Consider the following 17296-nt stretch of genomic DNA (forward strand, 5'->3'; position numbering starts at 1 on the left):
CAGGCTAACAACAGCAAGATATCCAGGCACATGGATAACATGGATCATATTGAAGGAGTAGGGCCGAGGGGTGAGGGGGAGTGGAGCGGCTCCCGGGCTCCATGGGGGCTCAGAGTCACAGTGAGGGAATCAGTCCTCCCTGTCTAACCCTAATTCCCTGTCTAACCCTAACTCCCTGTCTAACCCTAACCCCCTGTCTAACCCTAACCCCCTGTCTAACCCTAATTCCCTGTCTAACCCTAACCCCCTGTCTAACCCTAACCCCCTGTCTAACCCTAATTCCCTGTCTAACCCTAATTCCCTGTCTAACCCTAATTCCCTGTCTAACCCTAATTCCCTGTCTAACCCTAATTCCCTGTTTAACCCTAACCCCCTGTCTAACCCTAATTCCCTGTCTAACCCTAATTCCCTGTCTAACCCTAACCCCCTGTCTAACCCTAATTCCCGGTCTAACCCTAATTCCCTGTCTAACCCTAATTCCCTGTCTAACCCTAATTCCCTGTCTAACCCTAATTCCCTGTCTAACCCCAACCCCCTGTCTATGTGGCATATTGGACTATCAGCTCTTTCACAGCCATGGCCAGTGCTGTGGTCGGGGGGCTCCTGTGGAGGGTGGAGGTGATCCCTGAGCTGGCTGGCGCTGAGCTAGGCTAGCCACTGAACGACACACAAACGAAGGCTTTGTGGCCCTGAGTGTACCTCAGTGGTCTGGGAGTCAGTAGGTCAAGATGGAGGAAGGAGGGGGTGAGAGTTTTTGAGCTAGGGGGGGATGAGGGGGAGTGGGGGATGGTTAGTGACAAGGCTCTAGTTGTTTTCCTACAGAGGGAAGAACCTTGACGTTATTGATTCACTGTGTCAAACCCCCTTCAAGAAAATAACATTCCTGATGATACACTACATGAACAAAAGTATGTGGACACCTGCTCGTCGAACATCTCATTTCAAAATCATGGGCATTATTATGGAGTTGGTCCCTCCTTTGCTGCTATAACAGCCTACACTCTTCTGGGAAGGCTTTCCACTAGATGTTGGAAGATTGCTGCGGGGACTTGCTTCCATTCAGCCACAAGAGCATTAGTGAGGTCGGGCACTGATGTTGGGCGATTAGGCCTGGCTTGCAGTCGGCATTCCAATTCATCCCAAAGGTGTTGAGGTCAGGGCTCTGTGCAGGCCAGTCAAGTTCTTCCACACCAATCTCAAAAAAACATTCCTGTATGGACCTTGCTTTGTGCAAGGGGGCATTGTCATGCTGAAACAGGAAAGGGCCTTCCCAAACTGATGCCACAAAGTTGGAAGCACAGAATCGTCTAGAATCCCATTGATCTGCTGTACCGTTAACATTTCCCTTCACTGGAACTAAGGGGCCTAGCCCAAACCATGAAAAACAGCCCCAGACCATTATTCCTCCTCCAACAAACTTTTTTTTCTCTTCCTCTCTCCCTCTCTCGCTCGCTCTTTCTTACTGACTCATTCAGTTCAAGCAAAGTGTTAAATTGAACCGTCCCTCCCTCCCAGTCCCAAACATGTTATTCACCCTACAGGCCGGCGTCAGGTGTAGATATCTATCTCATCCACTTGGCACATCCACATGGACACATTTCAACCAATTATCTCAAGCAATGTTTTTGCGAACGCGTGGTTTGTGCTTGTGTATGTTTTGCTTGTGTTGCAAGAAGATCGTTGCATTGCAGAAACACTCGATGGGTTAGTAGGTGTGCAGGCCCATTCTGTTTGCACATGGTATTTAGAGATAAAGGATCTTAATTTGATCACCCTGTTGCACGATCCTGCAATGCAAGACATTTAAAACTTGTAGTGTGTCTAAAGTTTAAAAAGGCTTCTAAAGTTTGTAATTTCCACTTTGAAATTTCAGACTTGATTTTCCCTGACAAATGTTTTTTCAACCTCTCCAAAAATTTCCATTAATTATAATCCACATAATAATTCACATTTACTGTTGCTGCAGGATTATTTTCCTGCTCTAGCAAACTGGCTCGAATTAAGATCCTACATCTGTACACATAGCTACAACTGTCATTCTGGCAACCTTAGCCTGTGGCTCTGATAAACAGCAACAGTCAAATAAGACTCTTTCAGGGGAACCCGTTGGCTGTGATGTAATAAGGCCATGTGGCTACACGCTGCTGCCCCTAGGATCTCTCAAATCTGTACTGTTTCCCAAATGAAACCTACCCAACCCACCAGCACAACACTGATAGGGGAGCATCAAGAATTAAGATGATATGTGACCGTCTGTCTCTCAGCTGTATTACATTCAGCAAATGACGGACAGCTAGGTACAACTAGTACTGTTCTGACAGACAGTTACATGCTTACCAGTTAGCTTTTTCACCACTTCAGCAAATGATGCGGAATAGTACAGCTAGTAAGCAAGGGGCACAGTCCTGACACTGACAGTGAGATGTTTTACATGTGGAGCAGTATAGATGCAAATTGCTATTGAAGTTCCTTTGTTAACTTTCCAAATCTAGAAGATGCTGAATTGAGTGCCTGAAAGGACTCACTAAAAGGATTTCGACCACAACACTGGAGAATACAATAATAATGCAGAGTAAGAATTTATTTTAAAGTTACAAAATATTTTAAGAAAACACATTTTATTTTACATAAACTGTACAGATGACATTTACACGACTAAATTATTCTGAAACAGGAACTAAAAATATATTTTTATTAAATAGAAAAACTGAAAAAATAGAATTAAAGATGAAAAATTAAGTGTTCCACATGTTTATTGTACAAAATAGATAGAGAAAGGAAATAATAGAACTAAGAAATGGAATCATCATAGTGTACCCTGATACGTAGATTAGGCCTCTTATGATCAAGCTAAAATAATCTTGGCCTCTTTGGTTCCATTATTACACAGCAAATTCCCCAGAGTTAAATTAACACTGAAAGTGTGGACCCGTATAGACACTGAACAGTGTTGAATTAACACACTGCTTAGTGTAAAGCTTGATTTGCATATTTCCCAGAGTGCTTTGCATTTCGAGTAAGTTGTGGAGTTACCACCCATGACTGAATTTGTTAGTGACAGAGACAAGCTTTGTTGCATTCATCCACTTACAGTCCTGTGGTCTTAACCAGGTGAAATCCTAAATTAAAATACCATAATTAAAATGTAATTATTAAAAAAATACAATATGTATTTCATGATGCCTTATTTTGAGGACATAAACAAAATAATACTGGGTTGTTTGCATGAACCAACTGCTGGGTTGCAGGCATTGGGTCATTTAGTTATTTTTTTATTTTTTTTTAAGACCAAGTTTGGTTTGTTGATGCTTGTTTATTGAGATATGACCCAGCAGGTCAGATCACCATACATGGAGGCTTGGCTTTTTAGGGGTGTGACTTTCAGCAAGTTATTTTTGGCCACCCATGAGAGTAAATGTAATTCCAGTTAATCTGTTCTGTTGAATTCTTATTGCATGTTATGGTTGAACACTAACACTTTGGTAGCATTAATGAAGCGTACAGAAATGTGTGAGTACCTTAAAAGCCGATGCAAATGTGATCTCTCCAATAGGATAGTTAACACTTTCTTGCTATATGTAAATCATAATGTTAATATTTTTGTATTAGAATATGTAATGTACAATCATATTTATAGAAATGTTACATTGCAGTGTACAAACTTACATTATCAACAGGAATTACATTTAATCTCACATGGCCAAAAATAACTTTCTAAAAACCATGCCCTTAATAAGTCCTGCCTCCTGAAATTAACCGATAGATTACATAAAAAAAGACAGAGCTATTTGGTCAACCCAGCATGAAGGTGAATAAAAACTAAATTCATGGTTAAATTAACCCATGTTGGGTAATCCAAACAACCCAACATTTTTGCCTTATTCATGCAACCTGTCACATTATGCTGGCTTGTATAATGCTGTGTAATTCCGATTGAACTCTAGCCAGAGTGGGGATATCCAACGTTCTGAATTTTTTATCATATGCAACTACCAGGGTTGGGAAGACTGAAATATGAGACTACCGAAAGCATCTATACTGGAACAACCATTTCAGTAACAGGTGCAACAAATCCAAGTAACATATTGAATTAGTTTAGAAAATGTATCTAATTTATATTTGAGAAGAATAGGATTAATCAATCAATTAATGTACATGCAAAAACATAGATATTGAAACAAACAATTATTAAAATGAACCTCAAAAGGCAAGGGATTCTGGGAAATTAGGCTTTACACCTATCAGTGTGTTAATTTAACACTGTTCCAGTGCCGATACGGGCCAACACATTCAGTGTTAATTTAACACTCTCAGTGTGGATTTAACACTGGAGAATTTGCTGTGTAGGTAAATTACTTTATTAAACAAAGAATGTCAATTTACTTCTATAAAAATAACTTCTCAATGGCAGTTTGTTTATTAACTAATCCCGCAACTTTTCAGTGCAAATGTCATAACAATCATTCGCTTTGAAAAAAAGGAAGCGAAAGATCACATTTCAAGTATTTGATAGGAGTTACATTAGCATAGGAGGAGGAGAAAGTTCAGTTCAGTTCAGTCTGGTATGTTCAGTTGTATGGGTGGGCATGGGTGGGTTACTATACATTGCATAGATCATGTGGCACTTATTTATGACAGGACACTCAGTACCACTTTGAAGGCATTTCAATATGCAAGTGCTATTAGGAGTGGGAGTGTGCATTTAAAGAGTTTAGTCTGCAAGTGCTGCACTGCACCATCATGCCCTGTTGGGCCCTAACAAAAAACTCATCGCCACTTCGAGGTCCACTTTATTGGAACAAGTAGGGGCAGTGGGGACTCTCCGTTCTCAGGATTAAGTGTATGTAGTGCAGTTTGCACAAAGGTCCATCTTCACCTTTGAACTCAGTGAGCGATTGCTTGCAGCATGGACAGACAGACAGACAGACAGACAGACAGACAGACAGACAGACAGACAGACAGACACTTACACAAGCAGGAGGAAAGAACGTGGTCCAATGTCAACAACAATATGTCAATGTTGTGTCGTTACCTCACTTGGACAGGAGTGTAGTCCTGGAAAAGCTTTATTCAATAATAAGCGCTTGCTGATACAGTTTATGTTATACTTCCACAGGATCAGACAGTCACAGTGTCTTATGACATTCTTTATGGAAGTGCTGGTGTTTCTGAATTATATAAGCTGATGAATTATCATTGTCAGTGCTTTTGTTTAGTCAATGTCCTGGTGTGCTGCTTCAGTAAGCGCTTTTCTTTCCATCTTCATCAGAGAAGAGATGAAGGACCATTATTTTTCCTCTAGAAATGGCAAACTAGAAAAATGTTATTATTTGGTGATCAACCATTTCCTTCTCTTCCCAAAACTCTGGAACCGTTCTGAAGTTCTTAATATGGAATGGACAGAACCTGGCCTCGCTCAGCCAGATAAATACAACAAACCATAAATACATCTTGTTTGTGTGTACCTGTTGGTGTGCTTCCATATAACTATATATTTATATGTGTGTCATACAAAAAGGTATTTTTGTACAAGACATTTTGACTATCGTCGTTTAACTTAACTTAACTTTCAAAGTTTAAAAAGTCACAGACACTCAGGCACAGCCACACTCTTCCACTATCATATTGGGCACGTCTCGTTTTACTATGTTGTACTCATCGTCGAAGTACAGCATAGACATGGTACTGAGCTTGGTGGGGATACAACAGGAGTTGACCGAGCCGGGGCTCATGCCCCTCATCCGGTACTGGTTGACCACTGCCGTGTGGAATGATGACGCCGACCCCGGTACCCCCGCCATGTACGCCGGGCAGCTTCCCTCGCAGTAGTTACCGTAGTAACCCGCGGGTGCGATGATCCAGTCGTTCCAGCCAATGAGGCGAAAGTCTATGTAGAACTGTCGTCTGCAGCACAGGCCTCCACTGCTCCCGTCACACTCCAGCCCCCTCTTCCTGATGCGGTGGTTCCCTTCCACCTGCCGTGCCCGAACCACCAGAAAGGGCCTGTGTGAGGGTTCTGCTGGGTCGACTAAGATAGGAACCACGTTGAATGCCTCACAGCCCTCACAACGCACCTCCAGGTCCTGCCGCCGGCCACCCTTACCAAACAGGGCCCTCACTGCCTCTGACAGAGGGAAGGTGTGCCAGCCGCTGCGCTTTAGGTCCACACGCTTCTCCACTAGGGTCCACCGACCTCCTCCCCCTGCCCCTGGCCCTGTCCCTCCCCTGGCTCCACCTGCAGCTCCAGTCCCTGCCTCATGGTAGTGGATTTTAACTGTGACTTTGCGTCGAGGCCCTTTCTCGGAGCCGGTGGGCAGCAGCCTGAAGTAGAGCCACAGGTTGGCCTGAGACACATGCAGGTTCTGGTTCCCTTCACTGGAGATGAGGAAGTGGAGGCTGGACTTAGAGGCTTGAGATGAAGCCAGCTCATCTGATCGAGAAGAGAGAGAAACGTGGGTTTAGTGATATATACTGTACAGTCAAGGGTCGAGAGAATAAACTGACCATTTTAAAGGGCAAGTTAGAAAATCTGACAAGATTCACAAAGTAAAACAGGACAGGAGGATGAAATCCACACAGTTTTCCAACTTGTGTCTCTGTGAATTAAAGTTATGTCACACTACATATGAGTGTAATTTGTAAGAGGGAAAGAAAGTGGACAAACATTCACAGGGAGCCCCAAGCAGGGAGCCAGAAAGAGCACTTCAGTCACTTCTGTCTCTCCACTCCTCCATCACCACTCTCTTTCTCATACATCACATGCCGTTAGCCTAGTTCCTTACAGTCTGTTCCTCCTGACAGCCCAGTTCTGGGAGCAGGCCCAGTTGGCTTCAGGTCTGATTGTGAACACTAGGAGAGTGGAGGAGGGGGGTGGACAAGGCCCGGGCCCCAGGGGGTTAATTGAGTTTGCTGTTTGTGTGTGTGTGCGTGTGTGCGTGCGTGCATGCGTGTGTGTGTGAGGCACTGCTGTGAAACCCCCTGAGCTCCCCGGAGCCTCTGAGACTGACAGCATAAAGACTCCATTGAGGTATTAGGAGACAGCCTCGCTACTGCCTGGCATTGAGCGCGTGGCCCAACTAACCAATAGCATGATGAGGCAAAAATAAAATACATTTGCATGACATTGGCCACTTTCTAAAATGACACAATGAAGAGATTCCAAATGTCTAAGGCATAATGGAGTTTGGAGTCGGCCGTATCTTTTTTGAAGCCTAATTATGTCTTCCAAATTACTGTGAAAACCGAGAGGGTTCTGTCTGAGGGTTAGCCAGGATCGGCTACAGCTGAGCACATGTTGAAGCGGCCAAATGTCTTTGTTTACACACTGATTAGCGTGAGTTGGTGTCAACAGCTGACCACCAAAGATGGTCCTTTTAAAGCAATCCTACGTTTACAACGTACTCCAGTAACAGTGATTTTACATTCATTTCACACAGACCTGTTCAGACTAGTTCTGCCTCCCGCTACAGTATGTCAGCTGGGAGCCAAAGTAACACACACACACACACACACACACACAAACAAACACATCCCTGTGGCAACAACAAAAGCACAAGGTGCATGCATTTCAGCAACATCGACATCGAACCCTCAGGCTGCAGTATCAAGTACGTAAGAAGAACTGTATGTGTGGAAATGCATCAGAAGTGTAGATCTAAAGGCATTGACTCAATAACAGTTTTCCCCTGTTTTAACTGCTGTCATGGCCCGAGGTAAGGAGTATCTAACCTCGCCTCATTTACTACCATGCCTTGCTGCTTGCCTCAACAGCTCCCAGTGATCAACAGGGGAGCTTCTAGGCCAGGGCGTTTCTCTATCTGTACCCTGAGTGACAGTGTATGTGAGGCAATGAAGTGCTGGGTGGGGAGAGATGGCAGTCTGAATCTCTGACTACAAAGATACTCCAGTCTGAAGCATGGTCATATGATCTTGTAAAAAAAAAATGTGGTGAAGCTTTATATTCCATCTGGGAAAAAAATAACATACATGTTTAATGACCCACAAGTTAGGGTATCTGAGACTGCCCACTGAGACTGCCCACTGGCCACAGATGTAAATTCAACATCTTTTCCACGTTGGTTCAATTTCATTGAAAAGACATGGAAACAACATTGATTCAACCAGTGTGTGCCCAGTGGGTGGCCACATTAAAATGGATGCTGAAGTGGATTGAGAATCATCCTTCTAGAAAACACTTAAACTATTTAGCTTTTCTTTCATTTTCTAAAATACCACAAAAACACATAGCCAGGTGCTTTAACCCTGGTGTGCACTGACTACAGGCTGTGGGAAGGTGAGGGGGGAAGCGAGGTGAGGAAGGAGGTTAGGGAGGAGACCAGTTAAACCAGGAGGTGTGCTTCCTGATTCGGAGTGTGCCTGGGGTCAATGTGCTCCTGGGCCAGGCATGGTTAGGGCAGGGCAGGTGAAGGGAGGGTGACATCTGGGTGGGCCTCTCTTTCTCTGGTGGAGCTAGCGCTGCTGGAGCTACAGCTGCCTCAGCGTGTCCCCACCTGTGCTATCAACACAACAACAAGGCAGGCCGACAGGCAGACAGGTCGGTAAGCAGGCGGGAAATCAGGCAGACAGGTAGGTAAACAGGCGGGAAATCAGGCAGACAGGTAGGTAAGCAGGTAATCAGGGAGGCAGGAAGGCAGATGCGCCGGCAGTCAGTGTGTGTATGTGTGTTTGTGTGTGCATGTGCGCAACATAGGCAGGGTGTATGTAGCAGGGTGCTATGCTCATTACTCAAAGTCTGTGTCAACAGAGACCACACATCGCGGAGCACCGCTGCTTTGACAGGAGCCTCGCCTCGCAGTGACACACACACACGGCTCTGACAGGCATCCCTTAGGCTGCTGGAGCACATCGCTCAGCTCTGCACTCCAGGAATTCCACACAGGGAAATAGGAGAGGGGGAAAGAGCACAGCAGGTCAGGGTGAGCTCCATTTGGCCAGCAGTTAGTAAGCTGCTTTAGTGGTAGTGGTGGAGAAATGACACACAGGGAGGGGGTTGAGGGGGGGGGTGCATGGATTGAGTGTGATGTGGAAAATGCCTGGAGCGGCTCCAGACAGGGCATGATTGATGTTTCTTCATGAAAGACTGTGTCCCAGAGTAAACCCAGAAGCCAGCCCTATAGCCCTGCAAGGTTGCATCCCAAATGGCACCCTATTCCCTCTAAAGTGCACACATTTTTACCATGGCCCATATGGCTCTGGTTAAAAGTAGTGCACTATATAGGGAATAGGGTGCCATTTGGGATACACCCCGGGGACTGGGCCAGAGTTAATGACATCCAATAATGAAGTCTTAATTCCGTTACTTGGACTGGAGTCACAGGGAGTTCAACCGGTCCAAACGGCTATACCAACGACAATCGAGATGCTCACATCTCCCCCTGCCCTCCGCTTCGCTCCCGTGGTTACGGGACACCGAATCCCGCCGCTAAAGCGAGGGCCCGCGGGACCGTGTCATAAGAGACGGGGGGTTGGCACTGTTCCTTACCTGGAACGTTGGCAGTGAGCTCAGTCTCAGCCTCTGCTCCGCTATGCAGTCTAAGACTGATTGGTGACTGAGAGCAATAGCTGCCTCCTAGCTCCTAGCAGGCTGAAAACCATACAGTTAAAACTATGTGAATAAGATAGGACAGCGTCCCACACACCTCACAGAATACTTTGGCCTGATACTTCGCAGTCATCCAGTAATGCCCAGCACAAACTCCTCTCAGCCCCTATCAGTCATCCAGTAATGCCCAGCACAAACTCCTCTCAGCCCCTATCAGTCATCCAGTAATGCCCAGCACAAACTCCTCTCAGCCCCTATCAGTCATCCAGTAATGCTCAGCACAAACTCCCCTCAGCCCCTATCAGTCATCCAGTAATGCTCAGCACAAACTCCCCTCAGCCCCTATCAGTCATCCAGTAATGCCCAGCACAAACTCCCCTCAGCCCTACCAGCCAACCAGTAATGCCCAGCACAAACTCCCCTCAGCCCTACCAGCCAACCAGTAATGCCCAGCACAAACTCCTCTCAGCCCCTACCAGCCAACCAGTAATGACCACCACAAACTTCCCTCGGCCCCTAGCAGCACACCTTGATCTTTGACTGTGACATCACCCGGCCTGTGCCTGGGCCTGGTCTAGCTGCCTCTCTCCAGGTCGCTCTAGGGGCCTTGTCCCTCTCTCCATGCCCTGGCAGGCAGTCTGGACTCTGGGCTCTGGGGGTGAGTGCCAGCTGGCCTGAAGGCAGAGGGGGGTCTACAGAACAGGGAGCAAAGCCAGTTCCATGGCACAATGCTGCACAAAGGCTCAAAGGTGTCGTGAATAATGGCAAAAGCAAAGAGGCCTGGTTGGTGAACCATTATATGACAAAAACATTCTTTAGAAAACTGTGATATGGGCACACCATGCACCCTCCTCCTCCATCTCTCCATCACCCGAACCCACAACCGGGGGTGCTCACCTAATAATTGCCTTGCGTTTAACATGGACTCAGAGGTAGATGTAACATAGTAAAATGTAATTCTGGCACACTCCAATTAGTATGTTACGTTTCATATGGTATGTATTCATTTGCAATTCGTACAATTTGTTACAAATTGCAATTCCTACAATATGTTACGAATTTGCGAAATGTATGATATGTTACAAATTCCAATTTGTTGTGGCTAATGTTAGCTAGGTCGCTAGGTAGTTAACACTAATGTTAGTTAGGTGGCTAATGTTAGCTAAAGGGGTTATGGGTAAGGGGTTAGGGTTAAGGTTGGGGTTAAGGTTAGTGTTGGGGGTTAAGTTAAAGGGTTAAGATTAGGGTTAGGGGAAGGGTTAGCTAACATGCTAAGTAGTTGCAAAGAAGTTAAAAAGTAGCAAGTAGTTGCAAAGTTGCAAATTAGTTAAGATGCTAAAGTTGACCGTGATGTGATTCAAACACGCAACCTTTGGGTTGCTATACGTTCGCGTAACCTGTCTTATGTAACATACCAAATGTATGGGAGTCCCATAGGGCGGCGCACAATTGGCCCAGCGTCGTTAGGGTTTGGCCGGGGCAGGTCGTCATTGTAAATAAGAATTTGTTCTCAACTGACTTGCCTAGTTAATTAAAGGTTAAATAAAATAAAAACATTCCCATTCGAAGGCAACAGCTAGGAATCCATCCAAGCTGATTGTGCTGTTTGTGCTGCAGGACCGGCATCTATGCTTCCTCTGCTAAAAAAACGTTAAAAAAACAGTTAAATAGGACGTTCTCACCTCACTAACCTGCCAATTATTGATTTCAGTTATCTAACTGATGATAGATTAGAGCTCATAGAGTGTGTGTGTGTACAGGGTCGGATTAATGCAGGGGTTTACAGGGGCTGAACCCGAGGCCCGTAGGGTGCCCAAGAGGGAAACAAAATAAAGAATTAAAAACTAAATATACTGTATATTATATATGTAGTATATATATTTTTTATATATATATTTTAAATGCAAACGCAACCACAGGAGGACTCAGGAGCCTGCTCTCAATAAGTGTAGACAGCCTGCTGCTGCCGCACTGATAACCATCAGATGGGGGAGGAGAGGAAATGGAGGGCCCACATGATAACTGGGGGGCCCTGCCTTGGTTGGGTAACGTAGAGAAAATATTCCAGTTTTAAAGCAAGTTTTCTGCAATTATAAATATTTTCCATGGGGCAGGGAGTAATTTTTGCAGTTTTAACACTAATTACCTGCGATTACCTGCGATTCTACACATTCTGCCATGACTTATGGCATGTTAATGATATCTGAGTGAAAGTGACAAACAAAATAAATTGGGGCCCCCTGGGGGTCAGGGCCTGGTCGGTATTCGGCCATGATTACTACAAGTTTAGATAGCTGGCTAGACTAACTTACCAATCAAAAAATTGGTAACTGACATGGCTAATTGAGTTACTGTCAGTGACTGACATAACAAGAGAAAAACTGCTGATGCACAACCATGTATGATTTGCTAATCTGGCCCTGTGTGTGAGTCCACTGTAAACCCCAATGTGCTGTTATTATTCAAAAGTTTTGAGGAAACCCATTTTTCTGTGCTCAGAAAAACGTGCTGATTGTCTACACTGTAACGGAAAACTGTAATTTATCCTGTAATTTGGGGTATTATCAACAGAAAAATACAGTATACTGCAAATTATGGTGCATTTTGGGAAAATGTTATGGGCAGGGAAAGAATTGTTGTATTTCTAATGGTACTGTAATTCCACCCCAAAGAAGGTCACCCGTGATACAAGTCAGTATTAGAAGTTCATCCATGTCTGAGGACATCAACTGGCCACTAGGGGTAACAGTGCGTGATGTTACCTTCAAGTAGGTTTCAGTTTTGTTTGGGTATTATGGACAGGGATCGAGGATGGGCGTAAGCCTCTAATGCAAAAGGTTGAATGTTCAGTGACAGAAAGTTGTTTTTTAGATTTTTGTTTTATATCCCAAACCTTAACCATTCGGAGTTAATGCTTAAACTTAATCTTACATTTTATTTCGAGAAACGTGGATGAACGTCTAATTCTGACGTGAGAATGTGAAAGCTAGTTGCGGAATACAGTACCATAGCATATCTTTGGAGTGCCAAAAACGTTTTGACCTCTAGTGGATGCATGGTAGTGTTGTTTCTGGCTTGTTAAGATATTTTGAGGTATGCACTGTAACAGGCTATATTTGTTGCACCTGTGAGTCAGAATGCTGTTCCAATTTAACACCTATGTGATTATAGCGCCCAATGAATTTAAAATGTATAGAAAACAGATTCGAGTGGCATCAAGTCTTAAACCTTAAATGGTTGAGCATTTTGCCATGTCCTTTTGGTCTGTTTTGCCCTGTAGTTGCTGCCAGTTTGGAAGCCTTTGTTAAGACCTCTAGAAGCGCAAGTGATATAAAATACCAACTATTAATTAATATGTTGTAATGTTGAAACAATTTACGTAGCAAAAAAAAACTTGTAATTACAGTAAAATCATGTCAAATACAAACCCCTCCACTCAACTAATTTCATTCATTCCGATAATGGTAGCATTTACCTTTTTCAGTTAAATATAGAGAATTTTACAGTAAGGTACTGTGTGTCACTGAATTAATCATAACTCAGAAATAAAGGGAGATAAAAGGGGTGATCAAATTAGTGATATGAATCATACGATTATCGATAATTACCTGATTCTGCAAAACTGATTATCTCCGACGTCTCCCCTTGCACCTCGTTACTGTAGGAAGCTTGTCCATCAAGGTTGGGGATCTCAACCCTCCCGTCTTCCCGTACCTTACCGGCGTGAAGCCTCCTCAACGCTGTTACCATTGCAGCCTTGGGAATAGGATGAGTGATGTTGGGTCTTTCTCTCATTTGTAACCTGTTCAAGATGTGCCTCTTAACAGCTTCCAAAAGGTCTATGTCCACCCGTTCTGACTCCTCCGGCAACCCACACGATGCGCACGACTCCTGGGTGACGGTTTGAGTCTCTGCCCCCGTTATGCGCACCCGCGTTGTCCCCAAGATACCGCGGATTGAAAGTATGCAAGCCACTAAACAAGCCAGTGTGAGATTATATCTTTTCATTTTCTATTTTTTAGACTGGAATTCCAAAGCACGCTGGAAAGGAATTGTGGTTCCTGAATACAGAGAGCAAAGTTAGAGGGTTAGGCTACTTCACAAGTATCACGATAATGATCCTACTATGCGCCACCGGGAATACACATGGAACGATGATTGATGCACAAGTTACGGTAATCCAAAACAGTCCATGTAGTTTTTGCATTCCAAAAGATCTTGCTGTCAAGAGCTAATGATTATTGCAGATATTATGTTATTTGCTTAATCTCCAGCCTTGTTAGCCTTGGGTCCTTTTTGTCCAAAGCTCACTATCAGTCCAGTTCTCATCTAAAGCACAATTCCAGAGGTTTTGGTCTTGACCAGCGAACTTGAAATGATCACTAAATGAATGGCTCTACCGCGTTTTCAAACGTATCAAAACGAATTATTACAGTCCATATCCTTTGCAAACCACGCATAGTTATCAAACGTATCTCACCGGTACGCTGGCTTTGTATTCGAAACGTCTGATGTGAAGTTCCAAATATGAGGTTACCACTGCTCTTTACATTCAATTCACTCATATAAGCGCAACTTTAGGAATCCAACTAAATTGCAATCCATTCCATAACCAACTGATCCCTTGATCACTGTCTTCTCTGTCTATTGGTGAGTTGGCTATGGGACGTCTCTGCGCCCAGTAAGAGATGCTGTTATCTTTACAGTTTTCTCCTTTGCAATCACGACACGGAGCCACCTAACACCGAAAGTTTTTATACAGGAGTTGAAACCACGTGGGGAGTTCCACCAACAGCGCGCCAGGAATAGTGCTGCTGGGAGAAAAGCGCAGCGCAGGATGGAGAGAATACCAGTGACACCTTTTAACCCCGAATATCAATTTCTCTATTATAATTTTACACTACATTACCTCATAAACAATAGATTTTATTATAGGCCTAAAACAGATTGTCATTTTGATAAATATGGAGCTATATCTGCAAGATTCCTCATACCCTAAAATTTGAAGAATTGTATCGATATTTTGAGATTATTACACACACACACACACACACACACACACACACACACACACACACACACACACACACACACACACACACACACACACACACACACACACACACACACACACACACACACACACGTCACTGTAGTTTTCGGGGTTGATTGACCATAGTAATTTTGTATTCTATTCCAATGTGTTTAACCATCACATTTTTGTAAGGTATTGACAAGTTCCGACAGTCAGTGAACGACTCGGTTTTGTCGATAACTTGGAATTGAAAGACACATTTCTGGAAACTCGTGCCATCGGTGCGCTTTTACGCACAAGAAAAAAGAAAACAAACAGCGCCATCCTTTGTTGAAACACCTTCACTACACTATTGGCCCATTAATCTGAAACTCTGTTAATTATTTCTGAGTAAAGTGCCAATGAATGCAACAGTTTGTCAAAAAACATCAACACCTTCCGATACCTTGATGTAGGTTAGTAGGACAAGTGAAATGGCGCATTAGCCAACGGTCAGGCGTGGTCGTGGATTAGGCAACAGTACTTAGTTTCCCTGGCACAAGCTTTGTTAGTCACATAAGGACACCAGAGAAAGAGAGAGAAAGAGAGAGAGAGAGAGTTAATAATAATTTATGTATCCTGAACAAAAATATACAGTGCATTCAGAAAGTATTCAGACCCCTAGACTTTTTTCACATTTTGTTATGTTACAGCCTTATTCTAAAATTGATTCAATTGTTTATTTCCCTCATCAATCTAAACACAATACCCCATAATGACAAAGCAAAAACAGGTTTTTAGAAATTTTAACAAATTTATAAAACATAAAAAACGGAAATATCACATTTACATAAGTATTCAGACCCTTTGCTCAGTACTTTGTTAATCTAATTTACAGTGTATTCCCGGAATTACCCATGCAAGTTTTCATTTTTATATTTAGATTATGGTCATTTAGCGGTGCTCTTGTCCTTAGCAACTTACAATCAGTGCATTCAACCAAGGTTGATTAAAAAAAATACTAAAAACATATCACAGTCATAGCAAGTAAAACGTTTCTGTAACCGTTACTGAAAATGTTGTTGTAGCATAATTACAGCCTTGCATTTATGGACATGGTTATAATAAAGATAAGTTTGGCCCAGTGGGAGTGCGATTTTTGAAGAGGGTGGAACCAGGCCTTTTGGCTGATCAATGGGTGGTTTCAGGTTGGGTGGAAAAGATGGTGGGTGATGTTGTGTCGGTGAAGATAACCTGAAGTTGACTTGTGATGTTTGTTTGTGTTTCTTCGGATCAGAGGGAGCAGGCGCTCGGTGCGACACAACTTGGGGGAAAGACCTGTATCTTGCTTTGCGCTTAGGAACAGGGCATCATTGAAGGGAGTGATTTCTGGGGTAGCGTTAAGTGTGGAGGTGGAGCAATTGAAGTTGAAGATTCCTGGTGTTTGTGATGGCCGCCGTTTGGTGCAACGCAGACCCAGTGGAGAGCGTGGTGAAACAGAGTTGGCGCAGTCTGCTCTTTTGAGATTTTATTTAGAATTTTCCTGCCAAATTAATGTTATGATATATGAGTTATGCTTTTAGAGCTTTTGGGTCCGAATCCATTGCGGTGTTCTAGGTGTCACGTTTATGGGCATGTTGCAGCAGTGTGTAGGAGGGAGATTCCAAAATGTGGGAAGTGTGCAAAAGGACATGGGACAGAGGAATAGTTCAGTGGAAAAAATGGTGTATGTCAACTGTAGGGTGCTCTTGTATCTTTGGATCAGAGGTGTCCAGTGCGAGAGAGGCAGGTTGAGATGGCCAGGGTCAGAGTAGTGCAGAAGGTGTCGTATGTTGAGGCAGTGAAGAAGGTAGAGGAGGGTGGATGAAGGGTGAGGGATTCTGAGAGGATCCCTGTGAATAGTAGATCTGTGCCAGAACAGAGGAATAGGCCAATGAGTGATATACAGAGTGGACAAAACATTAAGAACAACTTCTCTTTCCATGCTATAGACTGACCGGATTGTGAGACATAGATTGTGTATGTGTACCATTCAGAGTGAGAATGGGCAAGACAAAATATTTAAGTGCCTTTGAAAAGGGTATGGTAGTAGGTACCAGGCACACTGGTTTGTGTCAACAACTGCAACAGTGCTGAATTTTTCACACTCAACAGTTTCCTGTGCGTATCAAGAATGGTCCACCACCCAAAGGACATCCAGCCAACTTGACACAGCTGTGGGAAGCATTAGAGTCAATATGGGCCAGCATCAGTGTGGAATGCGTTCGGCATCATGTAGAGTCCATGCCCCAACGAATTGAGGCTGTTCTGAGGTCAAAGGAGGGTGCAACTTAATATTAGGAAGGTGTCCTTAATGTTTTGTACACTCAGTGTATGTTTCAGTAAGGTTGGCTCCATAGCATTCATAGTAATGGTTATCAACTATTCCGCAGAGATGGAACGTGAGTCACAGGAAATAAATGTTGTGGTGGCAGCTGCAGAGAAGTACTTGGGGTCAATGTTCCCTTTAAGCTGTGCAGCTCCCCTGGGACTGCAGCAACAGAAGAAATATCAGCCCACGCAGAGAAGCATGAGATAGAACTTCATTCAACATTCTAGTTTTCCCCTTTAGTTAACACTATCAACGTTTCCTTCTACTGTGGGAATTGCCAATATTGGCCACTTTCAATGGAACATACCGAAACAAAACCAACTATGCAAGACTTAGTATGCAAAACTAA

The 17296-nt window shown here is 43.8% G+C and overlaps 1 protein-coding gene across 1 annotated transcript; it reads right to left on the bottom strand.

Annotated features, from left to right (window-relative positions):
- Positions 1 to 2555: 2555 nt before the first annotated feature.
- Positions 2556 to 14328, bottom strand: LOC115155625 (inhibin beta B chain). Its single transcript, XM_029702426.1, has 2 exons — positions 13171 to 14328; positions 2556 to 6430 (listed from the first exon to the last, which is right to left on the bottom strand). Exons 1-2 carry the CDS (start codon positions 13568 to 13570, stop codon positions 5595 to 5597), a joined length of 1236 nt encoding a protein of 411 aa, XP_029558286.1. The 5' UTR covers positions 13571 to 14328; the 3' UTR covers positions 2556 to 5594.
- Positions 14329 to 17296: the final 2968 nt, after the last annotated feature.

Source organism: Salmo trutta, chromosome 20 (assembly GCF_901001165.1).
Source record: "Salmo trutta chromosome 20, fSalTru1.1, whole genome shotgun sequence".
Lineage (NCBI taxonomy): Eukaryota > Metazoa > Chordata > Actinopteri > Salmoniformes > Salmonidae > Salmo > Salmo trutta.